This window comes from Pleurodeles waltl, chromosome 3_1 (assembly GCF_031143425.1).
Source record: "Pleurodeles waltl isolate 20211129_DDA chromosome 3_1, aPleWal1.hap1.20221129, whole genome shotgun sequence".
NCBI classification, from domain to species: domain Eukaryota; kingdom Metazoa; phylum Chordata; class Amphibia; order Caudata; family Salamandridae; genus Pleurodeles; species Pleurodeles waltl.
Genome location: NC_090440.1, coordinates 367,723,650 through 367,750,594, shown reverse-complemented (window position 1 = coordinate 367,750,594; position 26,945 = coordinate 367,723,650). Strand labels below are relative to the sequence as shown.

The 26,945-nt window shown below is 47.8% G+C and overlaps 1 protein-coding gene across 1 annotated transcript in view; it reads left to right on the top strand.

The window, feature by feature from the left end:
• The window catches only part of USP8 (ubiquitin specific peptidase 8), a 488,166-nt gene that overhangs the window by 114,598 nt on the left and 346,623 nt on the right, over positions 1–26,945 (top strand). Inside the window, exon 5 of the mRNA XM_069222544.1 lies at positions 18,231–18,279. Coding sequence (XP_069078645.1) covers positions 18,231–18,279 — 49 coding nt within the window. The remainder of the gene's footprint in view (positions 1–18,230; positions 18,280–26,945) is intronic.

The following is a 26,945-nucleotide window of genomic DNA, read 5'->3' as shown; positions in this document are numbered from 1 at the left end:
ATGTCCGGAGGTGAGGGGCGAGGTGGAGGAGGATGAGGGGGCCACGGTAACGAGGGGCTTTCTTGCCTCCCTGTTCGATTCGCTCCGGAGCGACCTCCAAGAGCTTCGAAGGGACATCTCTCACGAGGTAAAAGAGTTGAGAGCAGAGGTCACCTCCCTAGGTGAGCGGGTGGCACAGGTTGAGGAGGGTGAAATCTCCCGAGGTGAGGAGGTGGCTGATCTCCAACAAGAATGCATTCGCTTGCGGGAACAACAGGATCTCCTTCAGCTTGCAGTAGAAGACCTAGAGAACCGGTCATGCAGGCAGGCATAATATCCGCATTAGAGGAGCATCGACTGGGGCTGAGAAGGAGGACATTGGAGAGTTTGTGGTCGAGTTATTCAGTTCAGTTCTAAGCCTGGAGGAGTCCCGAGAGATTACGCTTGATAGAGTGCATCGGGTGGGCCGGGCCCGAGGTGATGGAGATCGCCCTCCGGATATCCTGGCATGCGTCCATAATTATGGGCTCAAGGAGAGTATATTGCAACGGGCACGTAATCGCCCGCAGATCCAATTTAGAGGGCTCCAGCTTCAATTATTTCAGGACCTCTCGGCTTGGACTTTGCAGCGAAGGCACGAATTTAAGCCTATTACGGAACACTTGAGAGCACAGGATGTGTCATACTCTTGGGGTCACCCGTTCCGCCTTATCTTTCGCTGGGATGCGCAGCGCCATCAAGTGAAGTCCATATCGGAGGCGAACCGGATCCTGGGCCTGGTGGAGGGTGGCCAAGACCTGGGTGCGAAGCTGGGCCCGAGCTGGAGGAGAAAGGAGAGACGGAGGAAACGACAGCGACCTACCGCGTCGGAGCAACTGTTGGAGCGGCAGTCGGCAGTTAGCAATGTGGCAGCTGGGACCAATGTTCAGTATCAGGGCACTTGAGGGCGACTGGTCCGCATCGGGTTGCTTATTCGCTGGCCTACTGGCTGTCAAGGAGGGGCCTGGGCGGCCAGGCGGATGGGCCTAACTGATGAACTTCAGAGGATTTCACGACCCAGTTGGGACTTTTTCCTCTGTGGCGATGTGTGCACGAGGACTTTTTTGGTTGCGAGCACCTGTTGTGCGCAATGGTTGTCTGTTGATATGCTTCCCTGGGAGTACTGTCTATGAGTGTTATTGGCGGAGCAGCCCGTGCTCTTTCCCCTGGAGACTCTCTCCCAGTTACGACAAGACAATTAAGTGTCTTAAGTTTGAATGTTCGTGGGCTTAACAACCCAACCAAGCGGTTAGCGATTCTGTCAGGCCTGGAGAAATCTGGGAGTCGCAGTTACAAGAGACCCACTTGTTACACAAAGACACGTTTCATATGCGCTAACGATGGTTCCCTAGGCAGCTTTGGTCCTCAGCTACTACGAAACATGCGGGGTGGCAATATTGCTTGCGAGGACTTTTGATGGGGAGGTAGTTGGGAAGGTATTTGAAGTTCCGGGTAGGTTCCTAGCTATTAGAATGCGGCTTGGGGCTTTTTCTCTCACCGTTGCTTCCCTTTATGCTCCGAATTCCCAACAGGAGACTTTCCTGAGACAGTCAATTTCCCCTATATTTAGTTCGCCAGATAGCGCCATTCTGATAGGGGGAGATTTTAATCTGGTGATGGACAACGAGCTTGACCGCTCGGGTCAGCGCTTTGGGCAGACTGGGGAATTGACGGAGATGGGGCGCCAATGGTTAGCGGAGTGTGGGTTGGAGGACGTGTGGAGGAAGGCGCATCCTACACTCTGAGACTATTTCTTCTATTCTGCAGCGACCAAGACCTACGCACAGCTCGATCACTTTTTGGCCTCACAAGAGTTTATGTCCCGGGTTAGAGAGGTCACGATAGAGCCCAGGGCCTTGATTGATCACGCCCCTATCACTGTTGAATTGGCCATGGAGGTGGGCCATGTGGGTGCCCCGAGCTGGCGCTTTAGGGACTCCTTGCTTCAGAGTCAGTCAGCGGTGGAGTCGCTTCGGCACGCGATTATGGACTATATTGCCTTTAATGACATCGGTAGCACCTCCGTGAAAACTCTCTGGGAGGCGTTGAAGGCAGTAGTGCGGGCGAGGTGATGGCACTGTCTACGAGGGATAATAGAGCGAGGAGAGAGGTGAGAGAGTGGCTGCATTGGAGCGCTCCCATAAATCTACCAGTGCGCCCAGAATTTGGCGAGAGTTAGAGAAGGCAAGACAGCAGCTGAAGCGACTAGACTGGGATAGGGCGGAGTACGCAGTAGTACGACTCAAGCACAAATACTATATTGGGAGTAATAGATGCGGAAAGTTACTAGCGCACCGGTTATGAGCGCAGCACGCGGCGTCGGCTGTCAAACTGATTCGTTCCCCTCCCGTAGAGGTGGCCTATACGAGTGGCCAGATTGCTGAGGCCTTTGCGGGTTTTACCGGGGTTTATATGCGGCGGATGAGCGTGACGACGCAGCCCTGGACTCTTATTTAGAGGACATAGCAATTATTCCTGTTGGTGGGAGGGAGGCGGCGTTATTGGACCAGCAGATAAGGCAAGAGGAGGTTGTATCGGCGATTTCCCGCTTGAAGACTGGGAAGTCCCCGGCCCTGATGGGTTCAAGGCATTGTTTTACAAGAACTTTTGTGCGGAGCTTGCCCCGCTTCTCATAAGGCTTTTCAATTCCTTTCGGAAGACGGGGACACTGACACCGAGTATGCTAGATGCTACCATTACTGTTATACATAAATCGGGTAAGGATCCGGAGGACTGTGCCTCGTATAGGCCGATCTCGCTTCTGAACATAGATGCCAAATTGTTCACGGGGATACTTGCCTTCTGCCTTAATTCTTACATGCCGGGTCTTATAGATCCCGATCAGTCGGGTTTCATTCCTAATCGGCAATGTGGCGATGATACGAAGCGACTTTTGCACCTGCTAGATAAAATTGATAGATCTCGGAGGGAGGCGCTTTTTCTTTCTATCAATGCTGAGAAGGTGTTTGATAGGGTTCACTGGCCATACCTCTTCCGGGTTCTGAAGCGCTTTGGATTGGGTCCGGGCTTTAGATCGTGGATCCAGTGTGCCTATCGGCTCCCTAGAGCGGCGGTTTGAGTCAATGGTGTGCTTTCTATGCCGTTTCCGGTCAGGCGAGGGACCAGACAGGGGTGCCCACTCTCCCCCCTCTTGTTTGCGTTATATATGGAGCCCCTCGCACAGCATTTACGAGACTGCCCCTTAGTTTCTGGAGTGAAATTTGGCAGAGACCACAATCTTATTACCCTATATGCAGACAATGTGATTCTTACACTTGCCGAGCCCGTTACCTCTTTGCCTGCGCTTATGGAGCTACTAGCTGAATTTAGCCAGATTTCGGGATTTAAAGTGAACATGCAGAAGTCTCGGGTCCTTAGTCTCTTCTTGAGCTCTGACCACGAGGAGGATCTGAGAGCTCGATATTCCTTTATTTGGTCGTCCTCGCGCCTTTCCTACCTTGGGGTGGAGTTAGCGACATCCGCCGCAAAAACGGCGAGCCTGAATTATATGAAGCTGGTACGTGATGTACAGCGGGATCTAGAATTGTGGGGGAAACATAAGCTGTCTTGTCTGGGTACGGTGGCGGTGATTAAGATGACGGTTTTGATGCGAATACTCTATATGTTTCAGGTGCTCCCATGGACTCCACCCTCCCGGACACTCGCCACTCTGCAGTCGGCGGTCCTGAGATTTGTATGGGAGGGCCGAGCGGCACGTTTACCGCAGCAGGTTTTATACCGCCCCAGGAGCAGTGGGGGACTGGCGATCCCATGTCTTCAGAGATATTTCCAGGCAACACAGCTGCGCTTTCTGGTAGAGTGGAGCCGCCCTCTCACGGAGAAGCACTGGTGTTTCATGGATCAGGCGGTGGCGGACGCTCATATTTGGAAGGAGCCTTGGCTCCGGCGCAGGCATAGAGCCGGAGGTCTCTATGTGTCCCCGATAACTGGGACAACGCTACGGGTATGGGACGCAGTGGCTTGCCGTTCAGGGCTGACTTCTTTCCCCTCCCCGATGACCCCCCCCCCCATAGGAGCGAACCCTGATTTTGAGCCTGGGCTCTGTCTGGAAAGTCTGAGACGTTGGTATGAGGGGGTTGTAGGAGAGTGGGAAGCCTTTTTGATGAACATGGGGTTTTGTCCTTTGACCAGATGAGAGAGGCCTATGGCCTGGTTGAGGCGGATAGGCTGATGTATTATCAAGTTAGACACTGGGCTCTCTTGCCGGCGAACAGAGCTCTGATAGATAGGCCTCTAACACCATTCGAGAAGTGGCTGTTTCTAAAGAAGGATGATAGGAGAGTTATTTCGGAGCTCTATCGTCTTTTGCAAGGAGAAGGCCGCCCGCCTAAGTCAAATGTCAGCTGAGATGGGAGAGGGAGCTCTTGAGTGGGACAGCATATTCTATAGAATACACCATACAGCATATAATGCCGCAGGGACAGAGACATCATACAAAGTCACCTCTTACTGGTACTATACCCCAGCGCGGTTACATGCATGGGACCATGATAAGACAGACCATTGCTGGAGAGGGTGTGGAGCTACAGGCACACTGGTACACTTGCTCTGGCACTGCCCCAAGTTACATTGTTATTGGGAAAACATTATAGACAAAATAGATGCAGCGTTTCAGTTTAAGATCCCGAGATTCCCATCGTACATTTTATTGGGGCTGCCCAATCCTCTTACTTTTCCTTTAAAATCTCTAAAAGGGAGACAGATGGCCCTAGCACTCAATGCGGCGCTGCAGCTGATTCTGGTTCTTTGGGGTACAGATAAGGTCCTGACTCGTGTTTCATGGCTTCAGAAGCTTTGGTTTATTCTTGCAATGGAGAAACTTACATTAGCCTCCCAGCAGCGTGTAGGAGACCTGGGAGAACTGTGGAAGCCGTTTCATAGGCTTCTTTCTGCAGAATTCACTGAGCTGACCTACCCGACCTACCTGAGAATTTTGAGGTTGATCTGAAACCTAGGTTGGGTTGCTGAGAGGGTGGACGGTCGAGTGGGGGTACTGTTGAATGATGGAAGGGGCTGAGGCGGGGGAGGTATAAGGATGACATAGTCTTTTGGAGGGAAGCATAGTTGAAGTGTTATCATTTATATGTTTATGTGGTTCTCACCTGCGGGATTGACATCCTGGATGATTAATGGACATGACCAGTAGGCACATGGCTCAGCAAGAAGAGGTCTGGCAGGGGGGTTGTAAGGAAATGCCTCCTTGGCATGGTTGCCCCCTGACTTTTTGCCTTTGCTGATGCTATGTTTACAATTGAAAGTGTGCTGAGGCCTGCTAACCAGGCCCCAGCACCAGTGTTCTTTCCCTAACCTGTACTTTTGTATCCACAATTGGCAGACCCTGGCATCCAGATAAGTCCCTTGTAACTGGTACTTCTAGTACCAAGGGCCCTGATGCCAAGGAAGCTCTCTAAGGGCTGCAGCATGTCTTATGCCACCCTGGAGACCTCTCACTCAGCACAGACACACTGCTTGCCAGCTTGTGTGTGCTAGTGAGAACAAAACGAGTAAGTCGACATGGCACTCCCCTCAGGGTGCCATGCCAGCCTCTCACTGCCTATGCAAGTATAGGTCAGTCACCCCTCTAGCAGGCCTTACAGCCCTAAGGCAGGGTGCACTATACCATAGGTGAGGGTACCAGTGCATGAGCATGGTACCCCTACAGTGTCTAAACAAAACCTTAGACATTGTAAGTGCAGGGTAGCCATAAGAGTATATGGTCTGGGAGTTTGTCAAACACGAACTCCACAGCACCATAATGGCTACACTGAAAACTGGGAAGTTTGGTATCAAACTTCTCAGCACAATAAATGCACACTGATGCCAGTGTACATTTTATTGCAAAATACACCCCAGAGGGCACCTTAGAGGTGCCCCCTGAAACTTAACCGACTGTCTGTGTAGGCTGACTAGTTCCAGCAGCCTGCCACACTAGAGACATGTTGCTGGCCCCATGGGGAGAGTGCCTTTGTCACTCTGAGGCCAGTAACAAAGCCTGCACTGGGTGGAGATGCTAACACCTCCCCCAGGCAGGAGCTGTAACACCTGGCGGTGAGCCTCAAAGGCTCACCCCTTTGTCACAGCCCAGCAGGGCACTCCAGCTTAGTGGAGTTGCCCGCCCCCTCCGGCCACGGCCCCCACTTTTGGCGGCAAGGCTGGAGGGAACAAAGAAAGCAACAAGGAGGAGTCACTGGCCAGTCAGGACAGCCCCTAAGGTGTCCTGAGCTGAAGTGACTCTAACTTTTAGAAATCCTCCATCTTGCAGATGGAGGATTCCCCCAATAGGGTTAGGATTGTGACCCCCTCCCCTTGGGAGGAGGCACAAAGAGGGTGTACCCACCCTCAGGGCTAGTAGCCATTGGCTACTAACCCCCCAGACCTAAAACACGCCCTTAAATTTAGTATTTAAGGGCTACCCTGAACCCTAGAAAATTAGATTCCTGCAACTACAAGAAGAAGGACTGCCTAGCTGAAAAACCCCTGCAGAGGAAGACCAGAAGACGACAACTGCCTTGGCTCCAGAAACTCACCGGCCTGTCTCCTGCCTTCCAAAGATCCTGCTCCAGCGATGCCTTCCAAAGGGACCAGCGACCTCGACATCCTCTGAGGACTGCCCCTGCTTCGAAAAGACAAGAAACTCCCGAGGACAGCGGACCTGCTCCAAGAAAAGCTGCAACTTTGTTTCCAGCAGCTTTAAAGAACCCTGCAAGCTCCCCGCAGGAAGCGTGAGACTTGCAACACTGCACCCGGCGACCCCGACTCGGCTGGTGGCGATCCAACACCTCAGGAGGGACCCCAGGACTACTCTAAGACTGTGAGTACAAAAACCTGTCCCCCCTGAGCCCCCACAGCGCCGCCTGCAGAGGGAATCCCGAGGCTTCCCCTGACCGCGACTCTTTGAATCCTAAGTCCCGACACCTGGGAGAGACCCTGCACCCGCAGCCCCCAGGACCTGAAGGACCGGACTTTCACTGGAGGAGTGACCCCCAGGAGTCCCTCGCCCTTGACCAAGTGGAGGTTTCCCCGAGGAACCCCCCCCTTGCCTGCCTGCAGCGCTGAAGAGATCCCTAGATCTCCCATTGACTTCCATTACAAACCCGACGCTTGTTTCTACACTGCACCCGGCCGCCCCCGCGCTGCTGAGGGTGAAATTTCTGTGTGGGCTTGTGTCCCCCCCGGTGCCCTACAAAACCCCCCTGGTCTGCCCTCCGAAGACGCGGGTACTTACCTGCAAGCAGACCGGAACCGGGGCACCCCCTTCTCTCCATTCTAGCCTATGTGTTTTGGGCACCACTTTGAACTCTGCACCTGACCGGCCCTGAGCTGCTGGTGTGGTGACTTTGGGGTTGCTCTGAACCCCCAACGGTGGGCTACCTTGGACCAAGAACTAAGCCCTGTAAGTGTCTTACTTACCTGGTTAACCTAACAAATACTTACCTCCCCTAGGAACTGTGAAAATTGCACTAAGTGTCCACTTTTAAAACAGCTATTTGTCAATAACTTGAAAAGTATACATGCAATTTTTATGATTTGAAGTTCCTAAAGTACTTACCTGCAATACCTTTCGAATGAGATATTACATGTAGAATTTGAACCTGTGGTTCTCAAAATAAACTAAGAAAAGATATTTTTCTATACAAAAACCTATTGGCTGGATTTGTCTCTGAGTGTGTGTACCTCATTTATTGTCTATGTGTATGTACAACAAATGCTTAACACTACTCCTTGGATAAGCCTACTGCTCGACCACACTACCACAAAATAGAGCATTAGTATTATCTCTTTTTACCACTATTTTACCTCTAAGGGGAACCCTTGGACTCTGTGCATGCTATTCCTTACTTTGAAATAGCACATACAGAGCCAACTTCCTACATTGGTGGATCAGCGGTGGGGTACAAGACTTTGCATTTGCTGGACTACTCAGCCAATACCTGATCACACGACAAATTCCAAAATTGTCATTAGAAATTCATTTTTGCAATTTGAAATTTTTCTAAATTCTTAAAAGTCCTGCTAGGGCCTTGTGTGTTAAGTCCCTGTTTAGCATTGTCTTTTAGAGTTTAAAAGTTTGTTAAAAGTTTGAAATTAGATTCTAGAAACAGTTTTAGATTCTTTAAAAAGTATTCCAACTCTTAGCAGAATAATGTCTGATACAGAGATACAGGTGGTGGAACTCGACACCACACCTTACCTCCATCTTAAGATGAGGGAGCTAAGGTCTCTCTGTAATATAAAGAAAATAACCATTGGCTCCAGACCTACCAAAATTCATCTCCAGGAGCTGTTGGCAGAGTTTGAAAAAGCCAACCCCTCTGATGATGACCTCACAGAGGAAGAAATTAGTGACTTGGAGGCCAATGTCCCTCCTCCAGTCCTAAATAGGGAGAACAGGACCCCTCAAGTCCTGTCTCCAACTGTGTTAGTCAGAAATAGTGAGTCCCTCACAGGAGGGTCCCACATTTCTGAAATCACTGAGGATGCTCTCAGTGAAGATGACCTCCTGTTAGCCAGGATGGCCAGAAGATTGGCTTTAGAGAGACAGCTCCTAGCCATAGAAAGGGAAAGACAAGAGATGGGCCTAGGACCCATCAATGGTGGCAGCAATATAAATAGGGTCAGAGATTCTCCTGACATGTTAAAAATCCCCAAAGGGATTGTGACAAAATATGAAGATGGTGATGACATCACCAAATGGTTCACAGCTTTTGAGAGGGCTTGTGTAACCAGAAAAGTGAACAGATCTCACTGGGGTGCTCTCCTTTGGGAAATGTTCACTGGAAAGTGTAGGGATAGACTCCTCACACTCTCTGGAAAAGATGCAGAATCTTATGACCTCATGAAGGGTACCCTGATTGAGGGCTTTGGATTCTCCACTGAGGAGTACAGGATTAGGTTCAGGGGGGCTCAAAAATCCTCGAGCCAGACCTGGGTTGACTTTGTTGACTACTCAGTGAAAACACTAGATGGTTGGATTCAAGGCAGTGGTGTAAGTAATTATGATGGGCTGTACAATTTATTTGTGAAAGAACACCTATTGAGTAATTGTTTCAATGATAAACTGCATCAGCATCTGGTAGACCTAGGACCAATTTCTCCCCAAGAATTGGGAAAGAAGGCGGACCATTGGGTCAAGACAAGGGTGTCCAAGACTTCAACAGGGGGTGACCAAAAGAAAGGGGTCACAAAGACTCCCCAGGGGAAGGGTGATGAGACAACCAAAACTAAAAATAGTAAAGAGTCTTCTACAGGCCCCCAAAAACCTGCACAGGAGGGTGGGCCCAGAACCTCTTCACAAAACAATGGGTACAAGGGTAAAAACTTTGATCCCAAAAAGGCCTGGTGTCATAGCTGTAAACAGCATGGACACCAAACTGGAGACAAGGCCTGTCCCAAGAAAGGTTCCACTCCAAACTCCCATCCAGGTAACACTGGTATGGCTAGTCTCCAAGTGGGATCAACAGTGTGCCCAGAGCAAATCAGGGTCCACACTGAAGCTACTCTAGTTTCTGAGGGTGGGGTGGATTTAGCCACACTAGCTGTCTGGCCGCCTAACATGCAAAAATACAGACAGCAACTCTTAATTAATGGGACTAGAATAGAGGGCCTGAGGGATACAGGTGCCAGTGTCACCATGGTGACAGAGAAACTGGTTTCCCCTGGCCAATACCTGACTGGAAAAACTTACACAGTCACCAACGCTGACAATCAGAGAAAAGTACATCCCATGGCAATGGTTACTTTAGAATGGGGAGGGGTCAATGGCCTGAAACAGGTGGTGGTCTCCTCAAATATCCCAGTGGACTGTCTGCTTGGAAATGACCTGGAGTCCTCAGCATGGGCTGAGGTAGAACTAAAAACCCATGCAGCAATGCTGGGTATCCCTGAACTGGTGTGTGTGAAAACAAGAGCACAATGCAAGGCACAGGGTGAACAAGTAGAGCTGGAGTCTGGAAGAATGGCCCAGCCTACCAAGAGAACAGGAAAGTCAGTTGGGAAACCAACTGCAACACAGCAAAAGAAAGGGAACCTCTCTTCTCAGGAAGAAGTTCTGCCCTCTGAGGGAACTGAGCCTTTGGAGCTTGAACCTTACCAGGTTGAGCTCTTAGGCCCAGGGGGACCCTCAAGGGAGGAGCTGTGTAAGGGACAAGAAACCTGTCCCTCTCTTGAAGGCCTTAGGCAGCAAGCTGCTGAAGAGTCCAAAGGCAAGAAAAATGGAACACATAGGGTCTATTGGGAAGATGGACTCCTGTACACTGAGGCCAGAGACCCCAAACCTGGTGCCACTAGGAGAGTGGTAGTGCCTCAGCTGTTCAGGAAGTTCATCCTAACATTGGCCCATGACATTCCCCTTGCTGGACATTTGGGACAAACCAAGACGTGGGAGAGGTTAGTCAACCACTTGTACTGGCCCAATATGTCCAACATGGTTAAGGAGTTTTGCCTCTCCTGCCCCACCTGTCAAGCCAGTGGTAAGACAGGTGGGCATCCAAAGGCCCCCCTCATTCCACTTCCAGTGGTGGGGGTTCCCTTTGAAAGAGTGGGTGTGGACATAGTTGGTCCACTAGAACCTCCCACAGCCTCAGGAAATATGTATATCCTGGTAGTAGTGGATCATGCTACCAGGTATCCTGAAGCTATTCCCCTTAGGTCGACTACTGCCCCTGCAGTAGCCAAGGCCCTCATTGGTATCTTTACCAGAGTGGGTTTCCCTAAGGAGGTGGTGTCTGACAGGGGTACCAACTTCATGTCAGCATACCTAAAGCACATGTGGAATGAGTGTGGAGTGACTTATAAATTCACTACACCATACCATCCACAAACTAATGGCTTGGTTGAGAGATTCAACAAGACATTAAAAGGCATGATCATGGGGCTCCCAGAAAAACTCAAAAGGAGATGGGATGTCCTCTTGCCATGTCTGCTTTTCGCTTACAGAGAGGTGCCACAGAAGGGAGTAGGATTCTCACCCTTTGAACTTCTGTTTGGTCATCCTGTAAGGGGACCACTTGCTCTTGTTAAAGAAGGCTGGGAGAGACCTCTCCATGAGCCTAAACAGGACATAGTGGACTATGTACTTGGCCTTCGCTCTAGAATGGCAGAGTACATGGAAAAGGCAACCAAAAACCTTGAGGCCAGCCAACAGCTCCAGAAGTTTTGGTATGACCAAAAGGCTGCACTGGTTGAGTTCCAACCAGGGCAGAAAGTCTGGGTTCTGGAGCCTGTGGCTCCCAGGGCACTCCAGGACAAATGGAGTGGCCCTTACCCAGTGCTAGAAAGGAAGAGTCAGGTCACCTACCTGGTGGACCTGGGCACAAGCAGGAGCCCCAAGAGGGTGATCCATGTGAACCGCCTTAAGCTCTTCCATGACAGGGCTGATGTGAATCTGTTGATGGTAACAGATGAGGATCAGGAGGCAGAGAGTGAACCTCTCCCTGATCTTCTGTCATCAGACCCAAAAGATGGCACAGTAGATGGAGTGATCTACTCAGACACCCTCTCTGGCCAACAGCAAGCTGATTGTAGGAGAGTCCTACAACAGTTTCCTGAACTCTTCTCCTTAACCCCTGGTCAGACACACCTGTGTACCCATGATGTGGACACAGGAGACAGCATGCCTGTCAAAAACAAAATCTTTAGACAGTCTGACCATGTTAAGGAAAGCATCAAGGTGGAAGTCCACAAGATGCTGGAATTGGGAGTAATTGAGCGCTCTGACAGCCCCTGGGCTAGCCCAGTGGTCTTAGTCCCCAAACCTCACACCAAAGATGGAAAGAAAGAGATGAGGTTTTGTGTGGACTACAGAGGGCTCAATTCTGTCACCAAGACAGATGCTCATCCAATTCCAAGAGCTGATGAGCTCATAGACAAATTAGGTGCTGCCAAATTCTTAAGTACCTTTGACTTGACAGCAGGGTACTGGCAAATAAAAATGGCACCTGGAGCAAAAGAGAAAACAGCATTCTCCACACCTGATGGGCATTATCAGTTTACTGTTATGCCCTTTGGTTTAAAGAATGCCCCTGCCACCTTCCAAAGGTTGGTGAATCAAGTCCTTGCTGGCTTGGAGTCCTTTAGCACAGCTTATCTTGATGATATTGCTGTCTTTAGCTCCACCTGGCAGGATCACCTGGTCCACCTGAAGAAGGTTTTGAAGGCTCTGCAATCTGCAGGCCTCTCTATCAAGGCATCCAAATGCCAGATAGGGCAGGGAACTGTGGTTTACTTGGGACACCTTGTAGGTGGAGGCCAAGTTCAGCCACTCCAACCCAAGATCCAGACTATTCTGGACTGGGTAGCTCCAAAAACCCAGACTCAAGTCAGGGCATTCCTTGGCTTGACTGGGTATTACAGGAGGTTTGTGAAGGGATATGGATCCATTGTGACAGCCCTCACTGAACTCACCTCCAAGAAAATGCCCAAGAAAGTGAACTGGACTGTGGAATGCCAACAGGCCTTTGACACCCTGAAACAGGCAATGTGCTCAGCACCAGTTCTAAAAGCTCCAGATTATTCTAAGCAGTTCATTGTGCAGACTGATGCCTCTGAACATGGGATAGGGGCAGTTTTGTCCCAAACAAATGATGATGGCCTTGACCAGCCTGTTGCTTTCATTAGCAGGAGGTTACTCCCCAGGGAGCAGCGTTGGAGTGCCATTGAGAGGGAGGCCTTTGCTGTGGTTTGGTCCCTGAAGAAGCTGAGACCATACCTCTTTGGGACTCACTTCCTAGTTCAAACTGACCACAGACCTCTCAAATGGCTGATGCAAATGAAAGGTGAAAATCCTAAACTGTTGAGGTGGTCCATCTCCCTACAGGGAATGGACTTTATAGTGGAACACAGACCTGGGACTGCCCATGCCAATGCAGATGGCCTTTCCAGGTTCTTCCACTTAGAAAATGAAGACTCTCTTGGGAAAGGTTAGTCTCATCCTCTTTCGTTTGGGGGGGGGGGGTTGTGTAAGGAAATGCCTCCTTGGCATGGTTGCCCCCTGACTTTTTGCCTTTGCTGATGCTATGTTTACAATTGAAAGTGTGCTGAGGCCTGCTAACCAGGCCCCAGCACCAGTGTTCTTTCCCTAACCTGTACTTTTGTATCCACAATTGGCAGACCCTGGCATCCAGATAAGTCCCTTGTAACTGGTACTTCTAGTACCAAGGGCCCTGATGCCAAGGAAGGTCTCTAAGGGCTGCAGCATGTCTTATGCCACCCTGGAGACCTCTCACTCAGCACAGACACACTGCTTGCCAGCTTGTGTGTGCTAGTGAGAACAAAACGAGTAAGTCGACATGGCACTCCCCTCAGGGTGCCATGCCAGCCTCTCACTGCCTATGCAAGTATAGGTCAGTCACCCCTCTAGCAGGCCTTACAGCCCTAAGGCAGGGTGCACTATACCATAGGTGAGGGCACCAGTGCATGAGCATGGTACCCCTACAGTGTCTAAACAAAACCTTAGACATTGTAAGTGCAGGGTAGCCATAAGAGTATATGGTCTGGGAGTTTGTCAAACACGAACTCCACAGCACCATAATGGCTACACTGAAAACTGGGAAGTTTGGTATCAAACTTCTCAGCACAATAAATGCACACTGATGCCAGTGTACATTTTATTGCAAAATACACCCCAGAGGGCACCTTAGAGGTGCCCCCTGAAACTTAACCGACTGTCTGTGTAGGCTGACTAGTTCCAGCAGCCTGCCACACTAGAGACATGTTGCTGGCCCCATGGGGAGAGTGCCTTTGTCACTCTGAGGCCAGTAACAAAGCCTGCACTGGGTGGAGATGCTAACACCTCCCCCAGGCAGGAGCTGTAACACCTGGCGGTGAGCCTCAAAGGCTCACCCCTTTGTCACAGCCCAGCAGGGCACTCCAGCTTAGTGGAGTTGCCCGCCCCCTCCGGCCACGGCCCCCACTTTTGGCGGCAAGGCTGGAGGGAACAAAGAAAGCAACAAGGAGGAGTCACTGGCCAGTCAGGACAGCCCCTAAGGTGTCCTGAGCTGAAGTGACTCTAACTTTTAGAAATCCTCCATCTTGCAGATGGAGGATTCCCCCAATAGGGTTAGGATTGTGACCCCCTCCCCTTGGGAGGAGGCACAAAGAGGGTGTACCCACCCTCAGGGCTAGTAGCCATTGGCTACTAACCCCCCAGACCTAAAACACGCCCTTAAATTTAGTATTTAAGGGCTACCCTGAACCCTAGAAAATTAGATTCCTGCAACTACAAGAAGAAGGACTGCCTAGCTGAAAAACCCCTGCAGAGGAAGACCAGAAGACGACAACTGCCTTGGCTCCAGAAACTCACCGGCCTGTCTCCTGCCTTCCAAAGATCCTGCTCCAGCGACGCCTTCCAAAGGGACCAGCGACCTCGACATCCTCTGAGGACTGCCCCTGCTTCGAAAAGACAAGAAACTCCCGAGGACAGCGGACCTGCTCCAAGAAAAGCTGCAACTTTGTTTCCAGCAGCTTTAAAGAACCCTGCAAGCTCCCCGCAGGAAGCGTGAGACTTGCAACACTGCACCCGGCGACCCCGACTCGGCTGGTGGCGATCCAACACCTCAGGAGGGACCCCAGGACTACTCTAAGACTGTGAGTACAAAAACCTGTCCCCCCTGAGCCCCCACAGCGCCGCCTGCAGAGGGAATCCCGAGGCTTCCCCTGACCGCGACTCTTTGAATCCTAAGTCCCGACACCTGGGAGAGACCCTGCACCCGCAGCCCCCAGGACCTGAAGGACCGGACTTTCACTGGAGGAGTGACCCCCAGGAGTCCCTCGCCCTTGACCAAGTGGAGGTTTCCCCGAGGAACCCCCCCCTTGCCTGCCTGCAGCGCTGAAGAGATCCCTAGATCTCCCATTGACTTCCATTACAAACCCGACGCTTGTTTCTACACTGCACCCGGCCGCCCCCGCGCTGCTGAGGGTGAAATTTCTGTGTGGGCTTGTGTCCCCCCCGGTGCCCTACAAAACCCCCCTGGTCTGCCCTCCGAAGACGCGGGTACTTACCTGCAAGCAGACCGGAACCGGGGCACCCCCTTCTCTCCATTCTAGCCTATGTGTTTTGGGCACCACTTTGAACTCTGCACCTGACCGGCCCTGAGCTGCTGGTGTGGTGACTTTGGGGTTGCTCTGAACCCCCAACGGTGGGCTACCTTGGACCAAGAACTAAGCCCTGTAAGTGTCTTACTTACCTGGTTAACCTAACAAATACTTACCTCCCCTAGGAACTGTGAAAATTGCACTAAGTGTCCACTTTTAAAACAGCTATTTGTCAATAACTTGAAAAGTATACATGCAATTTTTATGATTTGAAGTTCCTAAAGTACTTACCTGCAATACCTTTCGAATGAGATATTACATGTAGAATTTGAACCTGTGGTTCTCAAAATAAACTAAGAAAAGATATTTTTCTATACAAAAACCTATTGGCTGGATTTGTCTCTGAGTGTGTGTACCTCATTTATTGTCTATGTGTATGTACAACAAATGCTTAACACTACTCCTTGGATAAGCCTACTGCTCGACCACACTACCACAAAATAGAGCATTAGTATTATCTCTTTTTACCACTATTTTACCTCTAAGGGGAACCCTTGGACTCTGTGCATGCTATTCCTTACTTTGAAATAGCACATACAGAGCCAACTTCCTACAGGGGTTCTTCCGAGCATGGTTTGGGCATTCATGAGAAAGACCTTTGTATGAAGATATGGCATTCCTTCTGTGCTGATACGAAAGCTGGGGCTTATAATCTGACTGTGACCGCCTGGTACACCTAGACCCACTGCAGCCTCAAACTACCATCTACTAGCCTTGAGTCCTTACCTATGTTTCTTGGAGAATGCACCTAAGGCAAGGATATAGAATGTGCACCTTTTCAGTTTTGCCTTAGGTGTAACACCAAATACCCCTAAGGCAACCATTGCAAGGTCTGCAACGTCTTCCTCTCTCCAGACCACCTAGAGACTTTCTGCAGATCTTGTCTTGCCTTCCAGTGCAAGACAACCATTAAGTTACCAGGGAGAAACGAGGTGGGTCTGCCACAGGATCCAAAGGCAAACCTCATCCGAGGCTTCTGATGTTTTCTGATCTGACCATATACCAAGCACAGAGAAAGAGGAAGCAGGGCCTACTGGCATTCGTGCATAACAGGCAGAGGAAAATCCAAAGACCATCTTTTCCAAGGGCTCTGATATCGAAGAGGACCACTGACAGCTTCAAGAGTTAATAAAGGCCACGGGGGTCACTCCTCCAATTAAAAAGAAGTGTATGCCTGCCCTCGATAATACAACTTATATTCATGGACAGATTGCCCTGATTCGCTAGTCGTTCACACTGCAATTAAAAGGGCTTTGCTCTAGCTACAGAAGGTACCCCTCCTCCTGATACAGAGTTAAGTGGATTGATGCCACTGGGAATCGTGTAGTGCTTGAGGCAGTAACTTATTGGTGCATTGCAAACTCTGGGTCTCCTAGACGGGCATGACCGGTACCACTGGGAGGAAATTGGGTAGTTGGTAAATCCCCTTCTTGAGGCCCGCCACAAACACAGACAAGTGTTGCTGAGGGGAAAACCATCAGCAGTGCCATCCTTTTGTGTAACCTTGACACACTGGCTACAGTTGCAAGAGGTATTATACCAGCCTCCTCCTCTGCAGGCATGTCTGCGTAGGGTTTCAGGATTTTGCCCTGAGGTGCAAAGGCACCCCTTTAATGTCCCTTGTTTCTCAAGAGCATCTATTCGGACACTAGGTCGACCTGATGCTTGAACAAATCAGAAAAGATACTGATGTTGGCAAATCTGTGGTCTCCTACAGGCCCCAAGTCCCAGATTGCCTTTTTGCAGGCAACAAAACAGGGGTGGTCCAAAACCAGTGGGCTCAGTTGAGAGATGCCCACTGGCATCCCTCCCCCCACTCCAAAATACCATATGCACCAACACTCATTTCAGGACCCCCGGCAACCTAAGACCTTCCAAAGAGTGGCCCAAAGAGGAAATAGATATGGGAAGAGAAGTAGTGGCTCTGCAAAGTGAGCCTCTGCTGGCAAACAATGACTCTCCCTCGCTTGTCGTCGACCACATTACACCTGTCTGGGGAAGACTGAGGCACTTTTTCACTCAGTGGGAATATCTCTCCTCAGACCAATGGGTCCTCTTCATTATGCAGGGATTCTAGATTCTCACACTTTAGTCCTGGTAAGGAAGGAGTCCGTTCATGCTTTAAAGGAATCAGTAGTTTAGGGTGTTATTTATATCTTCACTGTTCAAACGATACACCAAAACTATTCCAAGATCAAGTGACGTGCTTGGAGAGTACTTTTTTTTTTTTTTTTTTAGCATACAGCACTTCCAGCAGAAACTGTCTAGGAGGCATAATGTGGCTAAGGGGCTGTGCACTCAATGCATTTTATTGCCACATAAACACAGCAGCACTACTGTCTCCTGGATCTATGTGTGCCTTCTTGTCACTATCTTCTTATCCATATAGCTTCACAAGAAACGTTCAGCACAGTCATGCAGCTTCACTCTTCTTTTTTCTTGAACGGCATGTGCCAAGTTACAACAGTAGGAATTTTTTGTTGATTGGCTTCCGCCGGCTGGTCTCCTCATCCTGCTGTCTTTGCTCGTAGTGCCACAATACTTGTTCTAAGGGGGAGGTGAGGAATGGGTCAGTGTGGGGTTATAGTCTCAAACAATTGAAACATACTTTTGTGACTCAAAGGGTGATCAATTCCCTTATATGAGTCAGAAAGGGTTTTCCAGCTCGTAAAAGGGCGTTTATCCTTTATAAAAACCTCTTTTGAGTTTGAAACACTGTGATTTTGCAAACTCCTAGGTTTATCGACCATATAAATGATTTTTTGCATTAGGCCCAATGTCTCTATGGAGGTTTGATTGAGAAAGGCCTACTTTGGGCCGGGCTATCATTTTGCAAATTTTCTACAAACTTTCATAAAAAGCCTCAGTATGCTGAATAATCATTTTGGAAATGTAGTCGTACATTGGCTGGAGGGAGAAAAACTGTACACTGTTCTATTGTTTCTGAATGCATATATTTGTTTATTTTATTTGAAACTGTTTGATAGTGCTACTCTACTGATTTTGTTAGAGCACTTCACATATATTTTCAAACTCAGTTTGAGATATGAACTTATTTTCTTTACTCTAAATACCTGACACCTATTCCCATAATATTATAGATAAATGGAGAGAAGAAAGATGTAATGGAGAAAAACGAGAAAGATAATGGTAAGTTAATTTACAGTATGTATTTTCTTTGTATTTTGTTTGACTTATTGGTGGGCAATTTTGTTTAGTTTAGTCATGAAGTTGCAGAAGTAAGCGATGTGTTAGTTTTGGAAATATAACCAAATGAGTGTGCCCTAAATCAATGCATGGCCCTTCTACTTGTCCCATCCACTTCTTCCACCCATGCAATGCATCTAAATGAATAAAATGGACAGATTCACAACCTTACAGCAAAATTTCGGAAACTTTATCCACGCTCAAGTCACACTTAAGCCTTTGTCTGATTACTACAGAAGTTCTCTCTGTGACATACATAAAAATTACCGTGCATTAAATGTTCAATCAAATACTGTGATTTAAATACATTTAGCCACATGGGATGCTGCAAGTTATCAGACAGGTAAATTAAAAATATTTTTTTCACCCACATTCACAAAAGAGCATATTTTTCAATCAATGGGGAGTTATTATTTTTAAGAAAGTAATAGAAAATCAGTATTGTATTCTCTCATTTGCAGATGTAAAGGAATGTAGGTTGAAACAGGAGTACTTGTAGGTCCTGTACCTTCTTCCCTTTCATGTAGACATAAGGGACATCCTAAGCCAAAGGGCAAGGAACAAGAACATAGCTTTGACATCAACATTTTTATTAAGCAATCATAACGTTCAGTTCGATGGCATCTGTCGCTGTAGATACACATGGTATGCATGAGCTCGCCATCTGGTGTTGGGTCGGAGTGTTACAAGTTGTTTTTCTTCGAAGAAGTGTTTTCGAGTCACGGGACCGAGTGACTCCACCTTCTGTGCTCATTGCGCATGGGCGTCGACTCCATCTTCGATTGTTTTCTTTCCGCCATCGGGTTCGGACGTGTTCCTGTCGCTCCGAGTTTCGGAACGGAAAGTTAGCTGAAGACGGAAGATTTTCGACGGTATCGTTGCGATCCGGTTAGAGATAGACACATACGACGACGCGTTCAACATCGAAGCGCCTCGGTGCCCTTCGGGGTAGATTTCGGCACCCCGTCGGGGCCTAGTCGGCCCGACCGCGTGGAGGACAACGCCGATGGATCGGACCCCGTTTCGATTCTGCCCCGAATGCCACAACAAATATCCTTATACGGACCTACACTCGGTCTGTAATCTGTGCCTGTCACCCGAGCACAGCGAAGAATCCTGTGAGGCCTGTCGGGCGTTCCGGTCCCGAAAAACTCTGCGCGACCGTCGAGCGAGAAGACTCCAGATGGCGTCCACGCCAAAAGAGCGTCCACAGTTCGAGACAGAAGAGGAACAGGAGGAATCCTTTTCCATCCAGGATTCAGACTCCGACGAGCTACACTCTACAAGAACTGTGAGTAAGACGTCGAGATCAAACCTTAAAAAAGGAAAGAAGGCCCAGGGGACGCCACTGCCAACCGGCCATGGCTCCACCCAAATTCTCGGTGACCAACAATCGGCACCGAAAAAGGCCCATTCAGTGTCGAGATCGTCCGACTTCGGTCGAGACACCGGCACGCAGCCTCCTCGGGACCGAGAGAGTGCTAAACAGAAGCATCGACACCGAGAGTTCGGTGTCGACACCGATCGACGCCGAGACAGTGGCGCCGAAGAACATAGAGGCCAAGAATTTTCGGCACAGAAAAAGAGGAAGGTTACCTCGGAGCCGAAAAAACAATCGACAGGGCTTTCGGAGCCGAAAAAAGCGACATCAGACCCTGTTTCTGGCTCCTATACCGAAGAGCATTCTATGTCTTCTCAAATGAAGAAACATAGATTTGAACAAGAACTGCAATCCACTGACGTGGATCACACGCAAAAGCGTATCTTTATTCAGCAGGGGACTGGGAAGATCAGTACCCTCCCACCTGTCAAACGAAAGAGAACGCTTCAGTTTACTCCTCAGCAACAAACAACACAAAAGGTAACACCTCCTCCCTCGCCTCCACCTGTAACTCCGGCTTCGCCAACTTACACCCCGTCACATTCGCCAGCTCACACCGCCATGAGCCACGACGACCAAGATCAGGATGCGTGGGACTTGTACGACGCACCAGTGTCTGATAACAGCCCAGACACATACCCAACTAGGCCATCACCACCGGAAGACAGCACAGCCTACTCGCAAGTGGTGGCTAGAGCAGCTCTATTCCATAATGTGGAACTACACTCGGAACAAGTAGAGGATGATTTTTTATTTAACACCCTCTCCTCAACCCACAGCTCCTACCAAAGCCTGCCGATGCTCCCAGGCATGCTACGCCATGCAAAGGACATTTTCAAGGAGCCAGTTAAAAGTAGGGCAGTGACGCCTAGGGTGGACAAAAAGTATAAGGCGCCTCCTACGGACCCTGTCTTCATCACCTCTCAGCTGCCACCAGACTCTGTGGTGGTAGGGGCTGCCAGGAAACGGGCAAACTCACACACTTCTGGGGATGCACCTCCCCCAGATAAAGAAAGTAGGAAGTTCGATGCAGCCGGGAAGAGGGTTGCTGTCCAAGCAGCAAACCAGTGGCGCATCGCAAATTCACAAGCGCTGCTAGCGCGATACGACAGAGCCCACTGGGATGAGATGCAGCATCTCATTGAACATCTCCCAAAAGATCTGCAAAAAAGAGCAAAACAGGTTGTTGAGGAGGGTCAAAACATTTCCAACAATCAAATACGCTCCTCCATGGATGCAGCAGACACGGCCGCAAGAACCATTAATACGTCGGTTACCATCCGTAGGCACGCATGGCTCAGAACGTCTGGATTCAAGCCAGAAATTCAACAGGCAGTGCTTAACATGCCAGTAAACGAGAAACTTCTGTTCGGTCCGGAGGTCGACACAGCTATAGAAAAGCTCAAGAAGGACACTGACACTGCCAAGGCCATGGGCGCACTCTACTCCCCGCAGAGCAGAGGATCTTATAACACATTCCGCAAAACACCTTTTAGAGGAGGGTTTCGGGGTCAGGCCACACAAGCTAGCACCTCACAGTCCGCACCGCCCACCTACCAGGGACAGTACAGGGGAGGTTTTCGGGGCCAGTATAGAGGGGGGCAATTCCCTAGGAATAGGGGAAGATTTCAAAGCCCCAAAACCACTACCAACAAGCAGTGACTCACATGTCACACACCCCTCCCACACAACACCAGTGGGGGGGAGGATACGTCAATATTACGAAGCATGGGACAAAATAACTACAGACACATGGGTCCTAGCAATTATCCAGCATGGTTATTGCATAGAATTCCTGCAATTCCCTCCAGACATACCACCAAAATCACAAAATTTAACAAAATACCATTCACAGCTTCTAGAGATAGAAGTTCAAGCACTACTGCAAAAAAATGCAATAGATTTAGTACCAAGCACACAAATAAACACAGGAGTTTATTCACTGTACTTCTTGATACCAAAAAAGGACGAAACACTGAGACCAATTCTAGACCTCAGAGTAGTAAACACATTCATCAAATCAGACCACTTTCACATGGTCACACTACAAGAAGTGTTACCATTGCTCAAAAAACACGACTACATGACAACCCTAGACCTCAAGGACGCATATTTCCATATACCAATACATCAATCACACAGGAAATATCTAAGGTTTGTATTCAAAGGAATACATTACCAATTCAAAGTATTGCCTTTTGGTTTAACAACCGCTCCAAGAGTATTCACAAAATGCCTAGCAGTAGTCGCTGCACACATCAGAAGGCAGCAAATACATGTGTTCCCGTATCTAGACGACTGGCTAATCAAAACCAGTTCGCTCACACAATGCTCAAACCACACAAATCAAGTCATACAAACCCTCTACAAACTAGGGTTCACCGTCAACTTTGCAAAATCAAACATTCTGCCAAGCAAAGTACAGCAATATCTAGGAGCCATAATAGACACGACAAAAGGAGTAGCAACGCCAACTCCACAAAGGATCCACAATTTCAACAGGGTCATTCAACACATGTCTCCAAACAAAACAATACAAGCAAGAACAATACTACAGCTCCTAGGCATGATGTCCTCATGCATAGCCATTGTCCCAAACGCAAGACTGCACATGAGGCCCTTACAACAGTGCCTAGCCTCACAGTGGTCTCAAGCACAGGGTCACCTTCTAGATCTGGTGTTGCTAGACCGCCAAACTTACCTCTCGCTTCTATGGTGGAACAGTATAAATTTAAACATAGGGCGGCCTTTCCAAGACCCAGTGCCACAGTACGTAATAACAACAGATGCTTCCATGACAGGGTGGGGAGCACATCTCAATCAACACAACATAAGAGGACAATGGAACATACATCAAACAAAACTGCATATAAATCATCTAGAATTATTAGCAGTTTTTCAAGCACTAAAAGCTTTCCAACCAATCATAACCCACAAATACATCCTTGTCAAAACAGACAACATGACAACGATGTATTATCTAAACAAACAAGGAGGAACACATTCAACGCAGTTAAGCTTGTTAGCTCAAAAAATATGGAAGTGGGCAATCCACCATCAGATTGGTCTAATAGCACAGTTTATTCCGGGGATCCAGAATCAGCTGGCAGACAATCTCTCTCGAGATCACCAGCAAGTCCACGAATGGGAAATCCACCCACAGATTCTGTACACCTACTTCACACTCTGGGGAACACCACAAATAGACTTATTTGCAACAAAAGAGAACGCAAAATGCCAAAACTTCGCGTCCAGATACCCACACAAGCAATCCCAAGGCAATGCCCTATGGATGAACTGGTCAGGAATATTTGCTTACGCTTTTCCTCCTCTCCCTCTCCTTCCTTACCTAGTAAACAAATTGAGTCAAAACAAACTCAAACTCATTTTAATAGCACCAACTTGGGCAAGACAACCCTGGTACACAACACTGCTAGATCTGTCTGTAGTACCACACATCAAACTGCCCAACAAACCAGATCTGTTAACGCAACACAACCAACAGATCAGACACCCGGACCCAGCATCGCTGAATCTAGCAATCTGGCTCCTGAAATCCTAGAATTCGGACACTTACAACTTAGCCAAGAGTGTATGGAAGTCATAAAGCAGGCCAGAAGGCCATCCACTAGACACTGCTACGCAAGTAAGTGGAAAAGATTTGTTTGGTACTGCCATCATAATCAGATACAACCGCTAGATGCAACTCCAAAACATATAGTAAATTACTTGCTCCATTTACAAAAAGCAAAGCTAGCCTTCTCTTCTATTAAAATACACCTTGCAGCAATATCTGCATACCTGCAAACTACCTATTCAACTTCCTTGTATAGGATACCAGTTATCAAAGCATTTATAGAAGGGCTTAAAAGAATTATACCACCAAGAACACCACCTGTTCCTTCATGGAACCTAAACGTGGTTCTAACAAGACTCATGGGCCCACCTTTCGAACCCATGCACTCTTGCGGAATACAATTCCTAACCTGGAAAGTTGCCTTTCTCATCGCCATTACATCTCTAAGAAGAGTAAGTGAAATTCAAGCGTTCACAACACAAGAGCCTTTTATACAAATACATAAAAATAAGGTCGTCCTACGACCTAATCCAAAATTTTTACCAAAAGTTATTTCACCATTCCATCTAAATCAAACGGTAGAACTACCAGTATTTTTCCCACAGCCAGATTCTGTGGCTGAAAGAGCACTACATACATTAGATGTCAAAAGAGCATTAATGTACTACATTGACAGAACAAAGAACATCAGAAAAACTAAACAGCTATTTATTGCATTCCAAAAACCTCATGCAGGTAACCCAATATCAAAACAAGGTATAGCCAGATGGATAGTTAAATGCATCCAAATCTGCTACCTTAAAGCAAAAAGACAACTGCCCATTACTCCCAGGGCACATTCAACAAGGAAAAAAGGTGCTTCAATGGCCTTTTTAGGAAACATCCCAATGCAGGAAATATGTAAGGCAGCCACTTGGTCTACGCCTCACACATTCACCAAACACTACTGTATAGATGTGCTATCCGCACAACAAGCTACAGTAGGTCAAGCTGTATTAAGAACTCTATTTCAGACAACTTCTACTCCTACAGGCTAAACCACCGCTTATGGGGAACTAACTGCTTACTAGTCTATGCATACCATGTGTATCTACAGCGACAGATGCCATCGAACTGAAAATGTCACTTACCCAGTGTACATCTGTTCGTGGCATCAGTCGCTGAGATTCACATGGACCCACCCACCTCCCCGGAAGCCTGTAGCAGTTCAGAAGTTACCTTCAATTTTGTACATTTGTATATATTACTTAATCCTTTAATAGGTACATACTTACATTTTTCATTGCGCGGGCACTATTACTATAGTACAACTCCTACCTCACCCTCTGCGGGGAAAACAATCGAAGATGGAGTCGACGCCCATGCGCAATGAGCACAGAAGGTGGAGTCACTCGGTCCCGTGACTCGAAAACACTTCTTCGAAGAAAAACAACTTGTAACACTCCGACCCAACACCAGATGGCGAGCTCATGCATACCATGTGAATCTCAGCGACTGATGCCACGAACAGATGTACACTGGGTAAGTGACATTTTCATTACAAGTGCCCACCCCCTGGTTGCTTGCCAGTTCTGCGCCTTGGTCATCTTCGTTTTCCTGAGACAACTGGAAGTGTCTACATGGCTTTCCAAGTACGTTTTGTGACCTTTATTGGTATGAATCCTCCAGATTTATTCTTCTCCCCCCTCCAAATATGAGCTGTGGTCTAATGATGAAGTTTGTGCAGATTCTCCTTCATGGAAGCTTATCTTCATGTTTTGGTACCTTTAGTGCCTCCATGACCCAGCATGCCAATCTGGCTGCGCGTTGTGTTCCTCTCTCATTTTCGATATAACAGTGTAAAACTTTCAGTAGTTCTTATCACAAAAAAAGATGAGCTAGCTTGTAGACCAGCTGACTGAGTGGCTTGTTCTTAATGACTCTGGTTTGTAATCCAACTCTGCCAGAATCTCAAGGGATCTTCTGTGCTGCAGTGTTTACTGCTTGTTTATTAATTAGTTTCCTGGGCCATCATTCCTTTTATACCCACCAATCCTTTTCATCTATGACACATCAGAAGATCCCAGAGTCTGGTGAGGAAGGTTCAGACATAGAAGAGATTCCCACAGTTACATCCTACTAGAGGATTTTGGAGAACATCATGGTTGCCATGCAGTGGAAGTAAAGTACTCCCCATCTGAAAGCGAAGAACACAACTGCTGGGATCCATAATTAACTTTCGACTTTTCTGAAAATCTGGGGTGGCCTTGAAGGTGACCTACAAATCTGGCAAAAGCCAAATCCTAAGTGATAAGCAAGAGGAAATTTGACAACAAACCCATGAATGGGACCTGCAAGATGCTTGGTACGGCTAACCATCTTAAAAAGTCATTCGAAGTTGCTGGAACCCTTAACCAAAGCACTGTCAGCTGCTGCAAACTTGGACATGAGGTTCTTGTCATGTTTGAACTGCTCTGTAACTGTGTTTGGTCTATGCAGAAACTAGTCTGAGAAGCATCTACAAAATGGGAAGATCTCTAAATTTCTTTCAAGTTGTCCATCCTGAAGCCTGTAACACAGAATTTCTGGCAATCTTGAACAATGGTACTATTTTCAAAGTTGGCAGTTTTGTCATATTTGTGTGTTTGTTGGTGGCCATTTTAGGCGGCCTTCTTATTTAAGTGGAGAGGTCGTGCTTTAAACAAAGCAGAGAGTCTTGAACAGGCTGTCTTCTGTCATGAGTACCACCTCCTCCAGTCTTTCTTTGTTCCCAAGCATCACATTTCCTCTGTTGGAAAGAGGTCTCACAGATTGCCATGGAACACCATTTGTGTGCAGCAGCCTCAAGCAGGATAGTTGGCAGAGAATATGGATGAACCCTCTTGTCTTGTCTCTATGGAGTGTTAGTCTCTGCAAAATAAAAAAATTATATGTTTTTGTCATGTTTTGCTATGCAAAATCTAAGCTTTTGTCATGTTTCGCTAATTTCTTAGAGTTTAATATATCAACAAATAGTTAGAGCCCCAAGTCTGCATTTCCGCTAGACTCTTTGACTGTTCTTTATCGGGTTTAGCCACACGCTTTCTGGGTCACATAATCAGGTGTGACCAACAATCTCCTTAAGATTTACAGGATCAGAAGTTATAAAGTGTTCTACTGTCTATATTCTTCTGTGTTTCATATAACATTAACAAAACAGTGGATCTTAACCAGTGATTCTTTGATAATTTACTGATACCGATTAATATTGGTTAGTGTTTGTGCAAACCACAACTGGTATGAAAAACTAAAGCAAATACGCTAGTATCAGTTTTAGGAGGTTGAAAATCGGATAGCTCTTAATTGTTTTCAGAGACTTGTTGTTTGTCTGACACAACAAAGTATTGCACAATTTTGTTAAAAACATAGGAAAATCTTTGTGTTTGAACATAACGAAACAATGGGTATAAGATCCTGCCACCAACATTAGAGGAGAAGGAGGCGATAACCTCAAGATCTGCAGTCTACAACAGAGCAGGGTATGAAATGCGAAAGCTCTTGGGTGTTCGGGAAGTCTTTTGAGATTTCTACTCTGTTATATAAAGAAGAAGTAACTCTCACAAATTATATGAAGACTGTTTACAATATTTTAAGAAAATTCCCTTTGGTGTCCTGAGAGAAGGGCCACACTAG